Source organism: Setaria italica, chromosome VII, assembly GCF_000263155.2.
Source record: "Setaria italica strain Yugu1 chromosome VII, Setaria_italica_v2.0, whole genome shotgun sequence".
Taxonomy (NCBI): Eukaryota; Viridiplantae; Streptophyta; class Magnoliopsida; order Poales; family Poaceae; genus Setaria; species Setaria italica.
This window is the reverse complement of record NC_028456.1, coordinates 23,064,100-23,081,186: the sequence shown is the minus strand read 5'-3', so window position 1 is coordinate 23,081,186 and position 17,087 is coordinate 23,064,100. Positions and strand designations below refer to the sequence as shown.

General features: G+C 51.3%; 1 protein-coding gene across 1 annotated transcript; it reads left to right on the top strand.

Annotated features, from left to right (window-relative positions):
* Positions 1-5,564: 5,564 nt before the first annotated feature.
* On the top strand, positions 5,565-7,671 carry LOC101761167 (protein JINGUBANG-like). The gene has a single exon (XM_012847605.2). The coding sequence runs from the start codon at positions 6,076-6,078 to the stop codon at positions 7,459-7,461; it is 1,386 nt and encodes a 461-aa protein (XP_012703059.1). The 5' UTR covers positions 5,565-6,075; the 3' UTR covers positions 7,462-7,671.
* Positions 7,672-17,087: the final 9,416 nt, after the last annotated feature.

Here is a 17,087-nt window from a genome sequence, read left to right as displayed (position 1 = left end):
TATAGCTGAGGGATACACGTACGGTCGCGTCGTCTAGGCAGACGCTGATGATGGATGGACGGAGCGTGTCCTACCAAACTTCCCCATCTTCGCTCGCCGCCGGCGTCGTCGATTTCCTTTCGGAAACTCAAGCAACAGAGACAGACAGACAGACATGAAAGGCAACCACAGCACCTTTATCACCACACCACAAGCAGTCAGGCACGGTAGAGGATGAATACCACGGGCAATCAGGTCAGGCCCAATCGAAAACCGAAGAAGAAGAAGAAAAGAAGAGACGGCTCTGTTGCGCAGTTGGGATTTGAGAACCACGCACGCCGCTTTTCCCGTTCCAAGGGTCCATGTCCATCATCTTTTCCCAGACAACAACCAACAGAGACCAACCGCTCCTTGCACTCATCATTCTAGCCATTGACACCGACCGCTTCCTCCGCCGCTCCGATCAGCAGCCGGCCGGGGCGCACGCACGACGGCACGAGCACGGCATATGGCGCGGGAAAGCGAAGCGTTAGCCCGGGCCATTTCGGGCGTCGTCCAACCGGGTCGGGGCAGGTGTTCTCCGCCATGGCCTACCGCCCTACCATGAGGCCGAGGCCTGAACACAAGCGAGCATGTGGCGCCCTGCCCGTGGCCTGCTGGTCGCCCTCTGCGGCCCCACCCGAAGCACCACCACCGCCCAACCATGGATCCTTTCCTTTCTTCTTCCTGCTGCCTGCCTGCCGGTTCATCGTACAAGCTTTCAGGTCCCTACTCGATCGATGATGGGGCTCGTGACCTACCGCCCGCGAGGCCGCCACCTGGAGGCGCCGAGGACCGGTGGTGCATCATGATGGGTGTCGCCGGGCGACGGCAACGCAATCACACCGAATGCGGTGATGCTGACGGCCTTTATTTGGATTCTAGTACGAGAAAATCAGCCACACTCCGAGCTCGATCGATCAGCTTTCTCATGACTAGCTAGCTACTGCAATAATTTGAGGATTTTTTCAATTAAAAAAAGCGTTATGGAACATCGAATGTCGCCTTTTACTTGATCATCATCTGATTTCTCTTTTTTTTTTTACATTGGGTGCTTAGTGATATCGCCAGAGATGAGTGCAAGCAAATGACGAACCCTTGGAAATGAAGCAAACGGACTTTCCAGAATTCCAGCTCTGCGTGCTTCTCTGGCTCTTCTATGTTCTACCTGTCTGACAAGGTGCGACATGTCATCCTCACGCAAAGATCATCTTAATACTTAGTATACTACTGCTCCCGCCGGTCATCTGGAGCATACACACATTTCGGCCATTTCGCCGTCGAGCACACGTCGCCGCTTCGTTACGACGGCTATCATGAATCGGGCGATAATGAGCCGGCCGGCCAGGTGACGATGCGCGCCGTGGCGTTCTGTACACATGACTGGCCACTTGAGCGCCCAACCCGAAGTCGCGGCCGTCAGCTGCGTGGCACGGGTGTCCGCGATTTGCTAGTCAAACGTTGTGCGATGCACGCGACTTCTTCCTGCGTGGCGTACTGGCGTGTGATGAAAAGGATACGCATGGGCGCATGGTGTGTGGTTACTCCTGGGCGAGGAGCCGAGGAGTGGGTACAAGAATACGGGAGGCCCTCGCCCGGCCGGCCGTCTCTTTCCGCGGCATGGCCCGTCCTACCTGCTCCTCTTTTATCCATCCCGTCGCCGGTACAGCGCGAGCCCGTCCATCACTCGAGGAACGCCATGTTGCCAGGTGCCCGATGGAAGAGGAGCTCGAGCCCCCCTGCGCTGCATGGCCACCGATTCACTCGACCAGTGGCAGCGGCAGTTGCTGCGACCACACGTCGGAGTCACGGAGGCCCCTCCCCTCGTCCTCGGTAGCTCGCTTTGCACCGCCGGACGGGACGGGAGCACCGACCGCGTACCCGAGACGGATGGATGGCCATGCGCCCATGCGACGACACCTCACGCCGTGGAGCTCATCACCGGTCGTGGTCCTAGCCTCCTAGCCCGGGCAAGCTCAATGTCTGTAGTCCAATTTAACCTTAAGGGTGGGCCATAGGTAAAACGGTCTTAGTTGAAGAAATTCCCACAACACCGGAGCTGCCCCTATCCTCTCTGTTCACATCGATTCTGGTGGACTTGAGCTAGTGGGAGGAGAGAGAAAACGAATTTTCTATTGCTTATGGCTCACCTTAAGCTTTTTTTTTGATGAAAGGCTCACCTTAAGCTTGTTGCCACAATGGTTATGGTCAACAAAAAAAATCTTAAGGTGCAGCTTATGTCCCCCATTGTGGCTGCCCTAAAACTGGCCACTCTGTCCCGCAACCGGAAAAGCAGCAGGTTCAGAGTTACGCGACTCCCCTCCGATCCTCCCTCCCGTTTTCAGGCCGAGTTTCCAGACAGCCAACGAGACCAAACGCTCCGTTCAATCATGATCATCGGCACCAATATAATGGCACGACCTTTCCACTGACCAACTGCACAGGCACGACACGATCCGATGCAAGCCAAGCACGGCGCGCACGACGCCGGACAAAAGGACGCGCTGTTCCGGCCCATTTCGGGCGTCGCCCAACGAGGTCAGGCCAGGTGTTCTCTGCTGTGGCCTACCTGAGCACATGTGCTTGTTGTTGACTGCGCACAAGGTTCAGGCCCCTCTGCTGCTCGATTGCAGTCCTTGACCTACTGCGCCTCCGTGCTCGCCACCTGGACAGCCGATCGAGGGAGGATCGAAGGCAAACCAAACCGCACCCAGCGTCAGTCCCACCAGCGCAATGATATCGACGGCCACCATTGCCTGGACCGTACGAGAAGACCACGCATCGTTGGAGCTTTTTTCCCCCGGATGATTCGTAGTACAAATGTTGCTGCAATTCTATAATGTGTCAGTTGTTCGTGCCCAAAATCGTGCTCGAAATCTCCGTACGAGCCATTGACTTGTTGCACAAAACACCCAACGAATTAAATTATGATGGGTCGCCTTTTTGCTCTGTGGACCGTGGTGCTTTCGCGCTGGTTCTGAAGGCTCCAGGAACGCATGCAGTGGCAAGCAGCAAAAGCGCTTGGAAACGAAGCATCCGCTCGGGCTTTTCCCAGCTCTGCGTGCTCCTCTGCATCTGCTCCAGGCCCCCCAGGGTCACTGTGCGACCACGTCACGCTCACGCAAGAAACGTCCGCAATGATAAAGTTAACAAAACCATCCAATTCGTTGCAGAGACAACACTCGTTCAACGATCAGCCGTGCTACTACACACATGTTTCAACGTCGAGCCCGTCGCCGTCGTTGCAACCGTTTTCAGGCCTATGAATTTGATGTATCTGCAGATGTAGCTTGACACCGATGTAGTACGCATACAAGAGCGGCCACTTTGCTCGACTGGGTTGACCGGTCTCCTAACCGCCGTGCCTGCACGGTTGCTAGTCAAACTTTGTTCAGTGTTCAGTGTTCACCACCAGCTGATTATCGACGACTGTCCAATATACTCCTCATCACCATATATAATCCATGTAGAGCTCTTTTAGTTTCACCAATCCAAAAGAAAAAAGAAGTGCCACGCACCAGTAACTTCTGAATAGAGTCTTGGGCTAGTCCAAATTCTGAATCCCAAATTTGTTCAAGCACATAATTTTTTTTACTGCACCACTTGCTACGACGGAGGAGGCCCAATGAAAAGGTCTCAGGGCGTGACAGTGGGAGTATAGCGCCGGAGGGAGAGAACACATATTCTTTGCCACTTCTCCACTCAAACGACAAATGTATATGGCGGTGGCGCCATGATATGATGATATTCGTTGCACCCTCGCCGCGCCATTCCATTTCCGGGCCTGCTTGCTTCACAAGTCGACCAAATTTCTATGGGAACGCCGAACATTTTGAGATCCGAGCTGACTGCGGCGCAAGCTAACCTAACATAGAACCGTATTCTAGGGCGGCTACAACGCTGGCAGGGAGACCAGACCAGGAGGTTGTTCAATTCAAAACTTGCTAAATTTTTTTGCGTAAAGTGAAGCACGCTCCGATAGCATAGCAGTTGGGGAGCACACAGCCACGCAGGGATTGGGACATGATCCTCATCTGCGTCCCCCTCTTTGTGATGCTGGGAAGAGGGAGAGCTTTAATTATTGTAGCTCCGTCGTCATATTCACTAATCACCACCACACAAACATATTTTAGCTGAGATTTGTCGTCCCACCCCTTAGCTTTTCCGCCCATTGCATGTGGGAGCATAATCTTTCCCCTAATCACCCGCTTTCTGGGCAGAACGTGCTTGGAATTGGGATTGGATCAAAGAAAGCCTTTTCTGGAACGCAAGTACTGTGTTATTGGTGGAGCAGCTGAGTGGTTGTCGTAACGCTTGTTCTCTTCTCGATTTATAGAACTCTAGCTTTCGAAGCACGATGCAGTGCCAGTGTGCCACTACGCTACAATCTTGTCTTTTTTGCATCGTAGACGCAAAAGGATTTGTGCTGAAATTTGTTATTTTTTCGAGGGGGGTTTGTCTTTCATCCGCCATTTTGGGTAGTGTCGCTTTGCTAGATTTTATTCCGTCTCCAAATCTGTAGCTTTTTTTTTCTCTCTCTGAACATGCTGGATCAGAATACTGCTTTTCGGTCGAGCGCTAGTTATTTATATGGTTTTACTTTACACTACAACAGAAGCTAGTTGTTAGTATCTGAATGCAATAGTAATACCATGTGAAGTGAGAGCATTATCTGAGTGATCATGATTCCATCATCCATGACAACTGATGGATTGGTGTTTCATGGCCGCTGTCTGCTGATCACACGCCCATTGAATTGCATCATGAACATAAACACACTGCGATACCGAGAATGTGTTGCTGAAGAAAGAAGGAAAACACATGGAAGAAATTGTATGGACATGCGTTGCAATCAGTGGCTGAGTCAGAAACTCAAATTTTACCTTGTTAGGAGGGGGCCTTGGCCCCCTTGACACCCCTTGCTACGCCACTAGAGTAGTTAGCAACTGCGAGTAGCTTCATAGTACTGCCAACTAGCTAGAAATGCGCCACATTTCAAGTACCGAGGATTTACAAACTCTCACCATTTTTAGCGGAAGACGAGGGATGGCGCCGCCGACTGCGAGCACGATTGACATATGAGAGCAACTCCAAGAGTATTCTAAAAAATTCTTTCCCAAAACTATGTATTGGGGGTTCTTCCAAAAAAATTTCCCCCAAAAACATATCAATCCACAGCAGATCGCTAATAAATAGCCCCCAATATTTTAAAACAGGCCATGTCATCGTATTGGGCCCATCGGAAGGGACGCGCGAGCGTGCGGGAATCAGGATTGGGGAAGGAATGCCAACGCTAAAATATACGCGGTGGTAGGCTGTTTTTTAGCGTTGCTAAAAAGTTGGGGAAGGTTTGGGTGGACTGTTGGAGTTCATTTTTTCTTCTTTTTTTTCCTAAAAAAGGTATTGGGAGTAAGATTAGCAGCCTCTTGGAGTTGCTCTGAAACCAGCTGCTGAAGTTGCTTGCCACCAATACGTTGGCATGCATCTTGGTTGCAACCCGCAATTTTTCAGAGATTTTGCGGCGGCGCCGGCGGGCGCGGCTAAAGCACAGTAAAAATCGTTCCAAAATTCATACGGACTGACTGAAAGTTTGTACTACTGCAACGCTCTGGCCCGACAGTGCGCCAACACCTGGGTCGGCTTGATCGGGACTTCTTCCGGGAAAGCTCACTCACCCGTTCATCACATCACACATCGAGTTGACACGGCAGCGACTCGATCACACATCCAGCGCCTCCGCCGTCGCCGTCGCCGTCGCCAGCGCCGGACACCGCTCCTACTCCCAGTCCCAGCCTCCGATACCTTGTCCCGACCTGTCAACAAGCCGAGCGCGTGCTGACGGGTCACATCAGGCCGATCCGGGCCGTCCGAGCTCTCCTCGGGCACGAGTTGTCGCGTCCCGGGCCGTCGGATGCCCCGCCACGGGAAACCCGCGCCTTGTACAAATAGGAGACTCCCGTTGCCGTCGACCTCCAGCTGACCCGTCATTCTACTCGAGGTCTCCAGTCCAAGCCCCCTGCCAGCAGCCAGCCAGAGTGGTAACCCGTCGCGCTCCGAATGCAGCTTCTCCCGCGGCTCTGCATGGCCACCGGCAACGGCGACGGCGACGGGGAGGGGAGCGGCAAGGGCGACAGCAGCAGCGGCAAGCTGGCCACGGCGGTGTCGTCGTCCTCGTCGACCGTCTCCACGTCGTCCTCCGCCGCGGCGGCCGCCGTGTCCGAGGCATCCTCGTCGACGTCCCTCCCTTCGCTCCCTTCGCTCTCGGCCGCGCCGAGCGCCAGCCTCGCTGCCTCGTTCGTCCACGTCACCACGCTCCGTCCCCTGTCCGCGGCCCCCGCGTCATCGGCCGCTGCCGTCGTCGCGGCGGGGGACTACTCCCTCCATGGCCTCGTCGTCGCGCGGCCGTCGTCCGTGGCGCTCCACGACATGTCCACGCTCGAAGCGACCTCCACCTCCGACGCGGAGGACGCCGCGGCGGGCGCGGGCTCCGTGAAGTGCGTGGCGCACCTCCACGGCGGCGGCGCCGCGGTGACGGGCCACCAGGACGGGCGGCTGCGGCTGTGGCGGGCCTCCTCGCGCACGCCCGCCAGGCTCCGCCTCGCCGCCGCGCTCCCCACGGTCGCCGACCGCCTCCGCCGGTTCCCCGTCCCTTCCAACCACGTGGCCGTCCGCCGCCACCACCGCCGGCTCTGGATCGAGCACGCTGACACCGTGTCCGGCGTTGCGGCCTCCGCCGACGGCCGCCTCCTATTCTCCGTCTCCTGGGACAAGACCCTCAAGGTGTGGGCCCTCCCGTCGCTCCGCTGCCTGCAGTCGCTGCCCGCGCACGACGACGCCGTGAACGCCGTCGCCGTGGCGCTCGACGGCACCGTCTACACGGCATCCGCCGACAAGCGCGTCCGCGTGTGGGCGCCCCGCCCCGCGCCCGACGACAAGCCCCGGCGCGCGCGCGGCAAGAAGCACAGGCCCGCCTACCACCTGGTCGCCACCCTGTCCCGGCACACGGCGGCGGTGAACGCCCTGGCCGTCGGGTGCGGTGGCCAGGCGCTGTACTCCGGCGGCAACGACCGGTCCGTCGTGGTGTGGGAGCGGGAGGACAGCGCTAGCCACATGGTGGCGATCGGGGCGCTGCGGGGCCACCGCAAGGCCGTGCTCTCCATCGCGTGCGCCGCCGGCGGGCTCGTCGTCAGCGGGTCGGCGGACCAGACGGTGCGCGCCTGGCGGCGCGCCGCGGACGGCAGGGGGTACGCGTGCGTCGCCGTGATCGAGGGGCACGGCGCCGCGGTCAGGTCGGTCGCGGCGGCGCCCGCGCCCGCGCTCGCGCCGCAGAAGCGGCGTCCGCGGGGAGACGGCGGCGGCGAGGAGGAGGAGTGGCGGGTGTGCAGCGCGAGCTTCGACGGCGAGGTGCGGGTCTGGTCGCTGCGGGTGTCGTCGGGCTTGTAGTAGGTGCGATTTGGCGCGATCTTTTTGACGTAGGGCGGTGTTTTCTATTCTTATTACTAAACCAAGTTTGGTTTGGCACTTGGATACGCACGTTTGTGTAGATACTGAGAGAGGGGAGTGTCGATTGTGTAGCTACATTTTTGAGTTCTTGCAAAATTGTATCACGATTTCAGATTTGTTCAGAAAATTCTTCATTTTCGTTTTAATTTTTGCACCTGTGCCCCTGTGGTTTACCTTTATTAAGTTAACTTACACAGATGTGGTGCCAACTATTTATTGACAAAAGTGGGCAAGACAGCCAGGAAACATCCTGGTTGCTTGTTTAGGTCCATGTTCCTCGCTGTCGATCGACTGCTGCTTTTCAAAAAGCAAAAGCAAAACTATTCGACTGCCATCTTAATCAGTCAAAAGACATGTCAAACCCCATATAGGTGTAAAGACATACGTACTCGGTATTTAAAAGACACACAAATTCCGAATATAAATCTCAAGGCTGACTATGCTAACAGAGGTTTTGGTCAAAACGCATGAATTTTGCTACATCTGATAAGAAACATTCCGTTCCCCGTATGAATCCGGAAAATTCCCATCATAGTGGGCGCCAAGACTGTTCAGCTTTTGATAGCTAAACATGCAGTGTACAGAAACTTTCACAGATTAGCAACAAGCCTAAAAGAATTTTCAGACCTTTTTATTGTCGCAAGTACTTCAACAAGTACTAAAAAAAAACAATGCCAGGTGCCGATTCCTGGCGCATGATTGTATCCCACTAGCTGTGGGCAGGGCAGCAGACGAAACGCATGAAGCTGTAAAGAGATCGCCGGGGAGCTGGAGATGGATCGGCCGGCAGGTGAAGTCGTTCTCAGCCTCTCCCAGTGGTGGCGTGGCTGATTGGAGCTGACGTGAGCGTATCAACTGACGATCTAGCCACCCGTCTGCTGTGATTGACCCCGATAAGGTTCTACCTGTCACCTTTCTCAACGAGCTAATCATCCATGCCACCACCACCACCATGCTCCCCATTTCGCCGGCCGTTCAGCTTCACACTCCTCTCCATTCCGGGCGCTTGATTTGCCTCCCGTGCTAGCATTTGTGAATTCCATCGTCCAGTTCTTCCTCCAAAAACATTTCAGCTTTTATGCAGTGGATGCAACTAATCGGTTGACCTCTACTACGTACATCGTCGTTAGTGTCAGTTGATTCCAAGTCCTTGACATATAACACGGCGCCGGAAGGCTAAAAAAAGCCGGCGAGCTTTTGCACAGCATGTTCTTCTGCATCAGGTAAAAATCTTTTGAAATTGTGGACCGGCAAAGATTGCCGGACCTGTATTAATTAATAAAGAAGAGAGTTACAGTGAACTAAGCTAAAAAAATTGGAGAAAAGAATATATACAGAATTTATAAGTCTTCGTCAGGTAAACTAAACTAAAGCATCTCCTTTGACAGTATTCGCACCGTGGATCATTGTTAATCTTATCCTGCCTCTGTTGTCTACTGGCGCGGTTAACCAAAGGAACAAGCTGCGTATCTGCCGCAGCCTTTCCTGCTGATATTTTGGCAGGGGGGGTTGGTGACTGCATGCATCAGGTGGATAACAATCGACAATTGATGAATCGAATCGACGCATGCACGCATCACCTGCCTATTGAAATTTAACAGCAATGCAGCTTAGCCCATGCAGATTTAGTTTGTGGACACGTGTCACCATGTAGCATGTGGTAAACCATGTTTGGTGATCGCTGATCGGAGAAAATTAAGGCCTGGTTTGGTTCCTCTAACCTATTTTTAGCTCGCATCGAATGTTTAGATACTAATTAGAAGTATTAAACGTAGACTATTTACAAAATCCATTACATAAGTGGAGGCTAAACGACGAGACGAATCTATTAAGCCTAATTAGTCTATGATTTGACAATGTGTTGCTATAGTAAACATTTGCTAATGATGGATCAATTAGGCTTAATAGATTCGTCTCGCCGTAGCCTTCACTTATGTAATGGGTTTTGTAAATAGTTTACATTTAATACTTCTAATTAGTATCTAAATATTCGATATGATACGTGCTAAAAATAAGCGAAGGAACCAAACACCCCCTAAAACAGCTACTCCCTCCGTTCCAAATTATAGGTCGTTTTGACTTTTCTAGATACATAGATATTATTATGCATCTAGACATAGTGTATGTCTAAGTGCATAACAAAGTCTATGAATCTAATAAAATCAAAACGACCTATAATTTGGGACAGAGGGAGTACCATACATGGACGGACAGCCTGAACTCTGAGCTCAGAATTAGCAAGCAGCTTGTTTGGTCTGGGCGATGGAGCCGGCCGGGGCTGCTAGCTACGCGACAAGCGAGTGGGATTGCAGAGCTGGATAGAGTTAAGTAATGCGAGCACCCTAGTTGCGCTGATTAGACGTTGACAGAGCCGCGAGGTCGCGGGGGCTGGCCGAATCCATGGAGCAACGGTGGTGGTGTGCGGGAGTGGAAATAGTTTCTTAATCGCCTCCACTAATCACACTGGCATCTGATTGAGCAATCCATCAATCGAATCATCAATCTATCTATGTATCTACTATGGACGTACAGTACTGAAGGCTCAACGGAGACAGTAGCAGCTGGTTAGTTCGTGTGGATTAGAATTCAAATGTCGCCACACGACAGAGTGGCGGTAATGCCTTTTTGTCAACCTGCAAAATGCAAAGCAAGTAATGGAGTGTAAGTGTTTCTCTTGTTGTGATTGTGTCCAATGCTGAAGTCAACTACCACTGCGAACCAAACCCGTTCTACTTGCTCGGTTAGTTTAAGACAGGTCTGAACAATACTGCGCAACTAAAAACAGCATGAAATTAGGAAATGCTCCTGTTTGAGTTCATTTATCTTATTCTATTTTTTTTGAAAAAATGAATCGGCTGGACAGCTCCTAGAAGGCCACATTTGTCCTAGGGGTGTAAAAAAATAGCTCCACTCCATCAACTTCATCTTTTTGTAGCTTCACTTTACCAACTTCAGAAAAACATGAAGTTTTTGTACGTATTTGGCTGATTGCGGTACTCCACCTTCAGAAACATGAAACCTTATTGTGAATAGTATATTTTACCCATTGTGAATGTACCCACCTATCAGTCTCTTTTCTCTCCTCCTCTTTCTCTCTATGTGGCGATGCGCAACCCCATCTGTGCTAACTGCACGCGGGGCGGTCGTGCTCGGGGAGGTATCCCTGGAGGACCAGCACCTGCACATCGAGAACGCGCGCGTCAAGGATGAGCTCGACTGTGTCTGCGCGCTCGCCGGCAATTTGCTGGACACGCAAATCCATCTGCTTCAACATGCAGTGCACTGATGTGATGTGCTAGATGCACATTGACTTGATCTTCTCCCTCTCTCGATTTGTTTCTTCATCAGCATCAACATTGTTTATTGATTCCAGTGGCTTCCATCAATCAATTCAATACAAATGCGACTACTACCGGCCGCGACACCTGGGTCTCCCTCGGCGTCGACTCCTCTGCTTCACCGACAGCCGCTACTTCAGCGTCCGCAGGGGCCAGGGGTGCGCGTGGCATGGCGGCATAAGCGCTGCCGCGGGGGGCAGGGGCGGCACGACCATAGCCCTGGGGGCAGCGGAGGCGCGCCCGGGCGAGCTGCTGTGGAGGGGCACGCGGCTGGGCCCAGCGGGTGGGGGCGGCGAGCGCAGTGCAGCCCTCCCCGGTTGGCTACGACGGCGCGGTCCGGCAGGGGTCGGCGGGTGTGATGGTAGGGAAAATGACGAGAGAAGGGGGAGAGGCGACGGGAGGAGGCACTTTTCTTTTTTCACGAAGCGGTAAGTTACCAGTGAAATAAATAATCTCCAACTTCACGAAAAAGTCTAAAACTGGTGCTTCTGGAGCACCGCATGAGGTACTGTACGAAAAATATGGATCTGACCCTAACTCCACATTTTTTCCGGAGCTGCAGTCAGTACTCATTGGAGTTGGACGTGTTTGGCAAAAAATTTTGTGGAGTTGGTGGAGTAGAGCTGTTTTTTGAAGTGGAGTGCTGTCAAACATCCCCTTATTCTTGCTCTACCGCATTTTGCATACTAGTCCATCAACCCGTGCTCCCGCACGGGCCAATATTTTTAAAAGTTATTGTATTTAAAATTATTTAGAAATTAAACTCCTGACGAATAATCAAAATTGTTTACCTACTGCTACCGCCGACTAGTGATTATACGCCACGCCCTCCTCACTTCCGATGGCTAGCACACAAGAGACAAGGGGTTATACTGGTTCGGGATCCCTACGTCCAGTTTCAGCAGGAGTCGTGTTCCTTGGATCGAGTGCACTGAGCTTACAACAGGGTGCTTGTAAGCCAGCGATGTGTGGCTGCGTGTATGTGTGTGAATGAATGCGAGAGAGCGAGGAGGGCCCGGTTCCCTTTATATAGGCCAGGGATCGAGTGACAATGTTGAGAAATGAAGGGGGTCCCCGACCTTAGAGGTCGGGGGTCGTGGTGTGGTCGGGTAGCCTTGCACCAAGGGGTCTTCTTGTCTTGTCTTCTTGTCCGGTCGTGGGTTTTGCATGCCTACAGTGGCTCTTGTGCGGCGTGGGCTGCTACGTACGGCTTGGCCTGCTCCGCAGCATGCCCCGTCCCGTCTGCCAACCCCGTGGCATTGAACGGGACGGAAGCTGCCATTGACGTCCATACCGGAGATGAGTGGGTGAACCTTGGTCAGCGAGCTGGACAGGGCATGCTGCTTCTCCCAGCTTTCCCCGACCTCCTTGGCACGCTCATGGCCTCCCCATGCCGTTACGCTTGACATTGGGTCCCGCCTCACGTGTGGGTCCGTACCAGACCTGGTGTGGTGGCATGGCCTTGATCTTGACAGGTCGCCTTGGCGGCGAGGGTGATGATGATGTCAGGGCGTGTGGGCACGTACGACCGCGCGTGGCCTCGTCTTGCAAGCCGTTCTGAGCGGTCCGAAGGGCGTAGCCTCACCCTTAGACCCCCCGCTAAAGGTCAGCTCCCCCCACACAGTCATGTCCCAGCGTGGGACGGTCAGGAGGGGGCCACACCCTGTATTTAATGCCTTCGGTATGATATCGGTCACCCCTGGTCAACAAGGAACGGGTGGGACGTTGTGGGCCCCTTGCAGGCCCCGCCCCTAGTCTGGCCGGATCGGGGGATTACAGCCCTCAACCCTTGACCAAGGGAGGTCGGGAGGTGGGCCGCGGCGTCTCCTGGGCCGCGTCCAGTATGTTTCTTGCTATTGGGCCCCTAGCCTTTTTGTGTCAGGCTGGTTTGAATCCCTTCCCTAGGTACCCTTGGTACAGGAACCAGTCACATTGTTTTCAATAACTTCAACATAATACTTATATAGATGTGTACTTATCTTTTTTGAGTTGTGATTGATCCTTAATTAGTAATTACTCTACACACTTTTCATCCACATTCACACTTCTCTCATTTTGCATAGCACCTAGTATAAAAATCAATATTTTCGTCACTTTCTCACATACATGTACAAAATAGTCTACATGGTGACACTCATCGTGCCTATATACCTTAACTTAGTATTTATATATTAACAATGACATAAGTAGGTAATTTACAATCATATATTAGTTTACTTTTGTACAAATATATACTTTTGGATAAATGTATTAGTTTACTTTTAGACATTTATAATTAGATTAAGATTTAGGTGTACTTTAGATTATTTTTTAATAATAATATACTTTTTAGAAAATATAATAGATCAACGACTATTATTATTGAAGTTTACATGATTGATGCTTGATGTTTCTTTTTTTATGAGAATTTATAGGATTTGTATTTTTTTCTAGCGTGACTCGTGAGAACTAATGCGGAGTCTTCAATGGAAAAAAAAATAAGACAATATTGCTACAAAAGTATTATCTTGTGATACTTCTCATTTGTTAAATATTCGAATACAATACCTATATAGATATATACTTATTATCTTCATCCAATTATGATATATTTTAGTTAGTAATTACTCTATAACATTTTCATCCAAATTTATAATCTTTAACTTTTCACTTTGCATCGCATATATGCGCTTGAATTTATTTATTGGACCCTAAGTTTGAGCTATAATTTAATATAGAAATTTATATTCCCATCACTTCCTCTATATCTTTATAAATGGTGACATGCATCATACCTATATACTTTAATTATTATATCATATGCAAATAGTGTATATTTTACAATCATATATTGGTGTATATTTTAATTAAGGTGATTTGGAATCGAATGTAGGGTTACCTCATGTTATTTTTAATAATAGCATATGCAGATAATTTAAAGAGTTACTTTAAGTTATTTTTAAGTATTAGTGGTGGGCAATTTAATTACAAATTTAGGGGGTTATTTTAAATATTTTTATAATGGCATAAGTGGGTAATTTTGATGAAGATTAGGGGTTACTTTAGTTTGTTTTATGTAGTGGCAGAGGTGGGTAATTTAGATATAGATCTAGGGGATTACTTTAGACTATTTTCACAATGGCATAGGTGGATAATTATTTAGAAAACATAATAGATCCAAGATTTGAATCTACCAATTGATAGCTAGATATTTTGCTTTTTTTAAGAATTTTTATGATTTCTCTCTCTTTTCCGTGTGTCCATATAGGATCCTAGGGTTCACCCGGATAAGATGCTCGGAAACCAAAATGAGCGATACAGAACATACATTTGCAGTGCGCGCTAGTGCTCTTAATTATAAAACAATTTTAGAAAATGAAAAAAATTGTTTTGACCAACAGCAAACAAAAACGCGAAGGCATTGATGGACGCACCTTGTTTCTTAAATTGCCAAGTTGGAAGCACACAGCAGCGTGGGAGAGGAGTTGGTACTGTACCAGTCCAACTTGTTGCAAGATGCCTTGTCAATGTCAAATCCAAGTGGCGGCCGCCGGTCTTTGTGTTTGTGTCTGGTAGCCTGAAAACCACCGGCCGCTCGCGCGTGGTTTCAACGGGGCTCCCTCCGAAGGTGCATGCACGCACGCACGAATAATATGATCCGCGCGCACGTCACGCGTGCTCGCAAGCAGGCCATAGAACTAAGATCGTGGAGTATCTACAAATAGATGTATGCTCTGCTGGCACATGGGGCCACGGGACTTGGAATATTCTGCCGCCACATTATCGGTTTAGGCTCAGCTGGATCAGCTTAATTAGCAAGGTCTTGTCTCAACAGCTGCATGGATGCATGCATCATGCATGTGTGCCAATGTGTGTGTGTGACTGTATGGTGTATGCCCAGTGTGAAGCATAGCTAAACGATCTTTGATTTCTTGACGCGTTCCAGAAGACCAGAACCACGCTGCTGTCTGCCTGTCTCCAGCATATGTGTTGCTGCCGATAGCGTGCTCGATCGTAACAGTGCGGTGGCGATTACGACAAAAGTGCCGTCACTCGTCACTACTAATCTCTACAACTGATCTGCATTACATGGTGGGTCCATGCATGTGTGGGGCGCGACGAGAACGAGCGCTTGCCCCTCCTCTTCCCGGCAGCGAGCACTCTCAATTTCAGTAGGCCATGGAGAGGGCGAGAGGCAATGGATATGAGGTGGCGTTTGGTTTGCCTAATTTATCGTAATCCGATTACACCTGGTGAGCAAAAACGTTCCGACCGTTTGTTTCTAACAACCCGTAAACAGTTAGCAACGTAATCAAATCCTAGCCTATACAAATCTTATACCGCTGCTGCTACTCCGTAATCAGAAAAGGGATGCGGTGCCGCCCAGCTCGAGATGAAACGAGATGCCAGGCCGCGCACGTCGCCGCCGCCTGAGGCACTGACCACGTTGCTCTGACCTCTTCGAGTCACCTCCGTCGCCATCGGCAGTAGCCGGTGACGCGGCGGCAAGGACGCTGGCCGCTGCCTCCTCCACCTCATCCTTCTCTGCTTTCTTCTTGACACGTCACCACCGATGACCATGCTGCTCTGGCTCAGCGACCTCTTCGTTTCGTCTCCGCTAGTGGCGACGGCTGCCGGCGATGCGACGACGACAATGTCGGCCACTGCTTCCTCTGCCTCATTCCCATCTGCTTTCTTTTTGATGCACCGCCGCTGATGACGCCAGCTGCTCCAGCTTCTGCTCGAGGTCGACCTCCTCCTCGAAGCTCCATTTCCTCGTGGCTGTAGCATCCTGGAAGGCTAGGCTATCGGTCTGTGAGCATTCTGGAGGCTTCGTTTCCTCAGTGAGCAGTGAGCGCACGATAGAGATAGAGAAAAGCAGGCCCGACCAGCAAGATGCAAGGAGAGAAACGGGGAAACGAGATGATGATGGCAGGTGGGTGGTTAGAGATGCAGGTTTACATTCCCTTTACAGCGTGCGAACCAAACAAAACGAGCCATCTGTTTCATTATTAACGTTACCGATGGTTTCTGATTACATTTGCGTTTGCGTTACATTTTTTTGAAACAAACAGCACCTAAGTAGTTTGGAAAATATCCTATCTAGCGATCGAGTCAACTAATAACCAAAGCTCGTGCCCGGTGGCCCAGTAGTAGCAGTGACTAGAGCGGAGTGCAATAATATGCATGCATGATTGGACTCGATATATTCCCGTTCCAGAACCTTCACAGTACGCGCGCAAGCAGGCGGGCGCGGTGCAGTGCAGTCGATCGAAGGAACAAGTCGTTAAGAAATGCATGCGTGCCCAGTAGTGGTGGCGACTGGCCTGGCGCGCGTTTGGTCAACTGTCACCAGTGCTGTGTGTCGGCGGCAAGCGGAGAAGCAGCTCGCAGAGCAATCAGCAAAGCAAGCCGACAAGGGAGGGGAGGTCCGGCCGCCGGCCGGCCGGTCCACGCATGATGGGATGGCTGGTGAATGGTGATGATAAGGATATTATGGATCCACAGGGCTTTGAAGTCTGACCGAAGAACTCGCTGCTGGTTGCTCGGCAGGCCGGCAGTGTGCGTTGAGAACTGGATGCAGACCTTCGGGGCTAACGAGCGAGCGATCGCCGGTCCGTGGAGCAGACAGAACCTGACCTTCGAGAAGGACGCGCCTGATGGTACTCCGTTCTGCATACGCTGTGCCTCTGAGACTGTGACTCTGAAGTGTGTCAGCGCCGCTCTGAGAAAACTCTCGCACGCAGATGCAGTAACTCCTGTCGTCTTCTAAAGTTCTAACTCTGTGCACGCATGTCGACGGGCACTGCTCCATGAAGCCCCCCTACTATACGCTACCCACCACCAGCTGCGTCGCGCATCGCACGCGTGAGTTGGGCCTCTACTAGTCTAGAACGCTTTATGGATTGATCGGTAGCTAGGTTTGCTGCTGCTGAACAGGCTGTGGATTGCGATTCAGATGGAGAAAGCGTATGTGTACCTATGTCCTTTCTAACACGTCGTTAAAGTGCACGAAAGGGAGTGGGCGGCGCGCACTCAGACTCAGTTCTCTCCTCATGGAGCTTTGCCTTGCTTTGATGCTTTCTCAGTGGCAAGAACGTTTAACGGCCATGATGGCGACAGTTTCTCCACATCTCAGCGATAATAATAGTATATATTTCACTTTTCCCGACATCGATCGGTCTACTACCATCATCAAGGGAGCCACAAGCTAATAAGGCACTTGATCATGCTAGGTAGTATAACGAC